At 67.0% G+C, this 3,589-nt stretch overlaps 1 protein-coding gene across 1 annotated transcript; it reads right to left on the reverse strand.

Annotated features, from left to right (window-relative positions):
* Window positions 1–755: 755 nt before the first annotated feature.
* Window positions 756–3,403, reverse strand: DKK1 (dickkopf WNT signaling pathway inhibitor 1). The gene is given in 5 exon segments (XM_027665666.1): window positions 756–1,006; window positions 1,712–1,822; window positions 1,935–2,091; window positions 3,214–3,291; window positions 3,293–3,403. Coding segments are annotated over 5 exon segments (708 nt in total).
* Window positions 3,404–3,589: the final 186 nt, after the last annotated feature.

Raw genomic sequence — 3,589 nt, forward strand, 5'->3', positions numbered from 1 at the left:
TTTGCACCTTTCCCTCCCTCCAAGCCAGCCCAACAGGGAGAAACCCCACAGGAACACGCTGCAAAGTGAAGGAAAAATAAGCCTTTATTGTGCATGGAGCAGAGACTGCTCTGACGGAGCAGTGATGGGTCCAGCACAGCCCCTCTGCTGATCCTTCACTCCCTTCTCCAAAATCGGGCAGGAGGGGGTTTTGCTGACACCTGCCCTCCCTAGACCCCTGGCCACAGTGCCCATCCTTGCTCTGGTGGCCTAAATAATGCCTAAAAAGCAGCTGGTTCAATAGTGACGCCAACCAGCCTTTCCCACGGGGTGCTCTGATGGGCCCCCTCACCCCCCCATCCGAAATGCCCCCAAAACGGGCATTTCCCCCCCTCCCGTGGCACAGGAGGGCTCCACACGCGGGGCAGGGACGCAGAGGCAGCTCAGGCTGGTTTGAAAGAGGAATTTATTGGCTCGCAAACAGACGGTGGCATTCCCTTTGAGCCGGGATTAAAAACCCAGTGTGTACAAAGTCCCGGTCCCTCGGAGAGCGCGGGGCAGCGCCCTCGGGGAGGGGGGAAAAAAAACCGCCCGGTCCCGGCGTTATGTACAGCATTAAGTGCCAGCTCAGTATTCACAACACAGTAACGTACTGCAAGAAAAGTCGCTTTAAAGTAGTTCCCTTGAGAAACAACCTTCCCTCCGGCGGGGCCGGAGTCTGTCCCGGCGGGGCCGGGCCGCGTGCCGGTGTCCGTGTGTCCGTCCGTGTGTCCGTCTCAGTGCCGCTGGCAGGTGTGCAGGCGGGACGCGTCCCCGGGGCCGAGCTCCCGCTGCAGGCGGCACGCCAGGCCCTCGGCGCAGTGGCAGCGCTGGAAGATCTCCAGCCCGTGGGAGCCTTTCCGCCGGTGCCGGGTACACACCTGCCCCTCCCGCAGCACCGGCTTGCACATCTTGGACCAGAAGTGGCGGGCGCAGCACAGCCCGGCCGCGCAGTCCGACGAGCGCAGGCACAGGTCGCCCTCCTCGCCTGCGGGGGACAGGGGGGTCAGCGGGGGGACAAGGGACAGGGACGGCGGGGAGGGGTGGGGATCGCTCACGGGGTGGGGTGGGCAGCCTGGGCTCCTCCAAGGAGGGCAGCGGGGCAGGAGGAGTGTCCCGGACTGATCCCAAGGGTGGGTATCCTGAACTGATCCCACAGGGGACACTGAGGCAGAGTGGGCATCCCCGGCATGGGGGAGAGAGGTTCACGGTGGGCATCCCAGAGTGATCCCAAGGGGACAGCAGGGCAGAGTGGGCATCCCAGAATGATTCCACCGGGGACACTGAGGCAGAGAGGGCATCCTGGACTGAGCCCATAGTGGACAGAAGGGCAGGATGGGCATCTCAGGCTGATCCCACGAGGGACAGCAAGGCAGAGTGGGCAACTCAAGCCACCCCTATAGTGGACACTGAGGAAACGACAGTGGGGCAGGGTGGGCATCCTGGAACAATCCCACAGGGGGCACCAGAGCGGGGTGGGCATCCCAGACTGATCCCGTGGGGGTCAGAAAGACAGGATGGGCATCCCAGACTGATCCCACAAGGGACAGCAGAGCAGGGTGGGCATCCTGGACTGATCCCACAGGGAACAGAGGGGAAGGGTGGATATCCCGGACTGATCCCACGGGGGACAGCAGAGCAGGGTGGGCACCTCCCAGAGGCCTTGGGGTCCCAGCAGCACGGCCCCCCTTACCTTTGGCCGTGGGGATCCAGGCGGGAGCGGGTGTCCGTCGGGGCAGAGCCTCAGTGCCGGGCTCCTCCAGCTCGGCGGCTCCTTGGGGAGGCTCCGGGGGGGTGCAGAGACCTGCGGGGGGCAGTGGGGCGGCTGTCAGCCACGGGTGGGATCCCGCCCCCCTCCCACCCCCCTCCCGTGGCCACCTCGAGAGTGCCCCCAGCCCGCAGCCCCCGGCGCTCACCGTTGCTGCAGGTCATGCCGGGGCAGCACATGGCATCGCGCAGGCAGCGCTTGCGGCGCCTCCGGCAGGAGAGGCACAGCGGGGCTCCCCCGCCGCGGGCCGCCCCCCCGCAGAACTCCTCGGGGCCGCAGTCCTCGTCCTCGGCGCACGGGAAAGGCTGGGGGGGCACAGAGGAGGCGGAGGGGGGTCAGCGAGGCCGACACTCCCATCCCCGGGGCGTGTCCCCTCCTCCATCCCCAGTGTGTCCCCGCTTCATCCCCTGGTCTCCTCCATCCCCGAGGTGTCCCACCCCAATTCATCCCCGGTATGTCCCTGCTCCATCCCGGTGAGTCTCCTCCATCCCCAAGGTGTTCCCCCTACTCAATCCCCGCTGTGTCCCTGCTCCATCCCCGGTGCACCCCCTCCATCCATCTCCGATGTGTCCCCTCCCCTGCCTCCACCCCGGCGCGCCTTCCCTGTCCCTGGTGTCCCCTCCATTCCCGAAGTGTCCCCCTGCCTCCTTCCCCGGTGTGTGTGTGTGTGTGTGTCCCACCATCCCCTGTGGGTCCCCTCCATCCACCTCTGCTGTGTCCCGCTCTTCTATCCCCGGTGTGTCCTTCCCCTCCATCACCGATGTCCCCCTCTCTATTCCCGATGTGTCTTCCCCCGTCCTCGGTGTCCCCTCCATCCCCGGTGCGTGTCCCCTTTCCTCCATCCCCTATGGGTACCCCCTCCCTCCATCCCCTGGCCCTGGTGTCCCCTCCATCCCCGGTGTCTCCCCACACCTCAAGTGTGTGTGTGTCCCTCCTCTCCGTCCCAAATGTATCCCTCAACTCCACCCCCGATGCGGTCCCTCTACCCTCGGTGTGTGTCCCACATCCCTCCTGGTGTGTGTCCCACACCCCTCCCCAGTGTTCCCTCTCTCCACCCTCTGTGTGTCCCACATCCCTCCCGGTGTGTGTCCCACATCCAACCCCGGTGGCCTTTCTCTCCACCCTCGCTGTGTGTCCCACATCCGTCCTCAGTGTCCTCCCGTTCCACCCTCTCTGTGTGTCCCACATCCATCCCGGTGTCCCCTTTCTGTATCCCCAGTGTGTGTCCCCCATCCATCCCGGTGTCCCCTCTCTCCACCCTCGCTGTGTGTCCCCCATCCGTCCTCAGTGTCCTCCCGTTCCACCCTCTCTGTGTGTCCCACATCCATCCCGGTGTCCCCTCCCTGCATCCCCAGTGTATGTTCCCCATCCATCCCGATGTCCCCCCTCCATTCCCGGTGTCCCCCCCGCTCCATGCCCGTTCCTACCTGCCGAGTGGCGGCCGGCGGTGCCTTGTTGCTGCCGTCGAAGGGGGGTGCGGGGGCGGCGCTGGCCTCGGCCCCCCCCGGGGGGGGGTCCCTTGATGGCGTTGGAGCTGAGGCCGCCCCCGGGAGCCGCCGCCCGCCCCGCCGGGGCCGCGCAGCTCAGCGCCGCCAGCAGCGCCACCAGCCCGCGCATCCTGGTGCCCGCCGTGCCCTCCCGTGCCCGCGGTGGCCCCGAGCAGCGGCTCCCTGCGCTCCTCCGCCGCCTTTATACCCCCGGGGCCGCGTCCTGCCCGCCCCCTCGGGGCGGGGGGCCCGCCGGCTGGGATTTCAAAGGCTTCCCGAGGGGGGGCTGTGCCCACGAGCCCCCAAAACCGCCCCC

The sequence above is a fragment of the Corapipo altera genome, unplaced genomic scaffold (assembly GCF_003945725.1).
Source record: "Corapipo altera isolate COAL_440 unplaced genomic scaffold, ASM394572v1 161, whole genome shotgun sequence".
NCBI lineage: Eukaryota > Metazoa > Chordata > Aves > Passeriformes > Pipridae > Corapipo > Corapipo altera.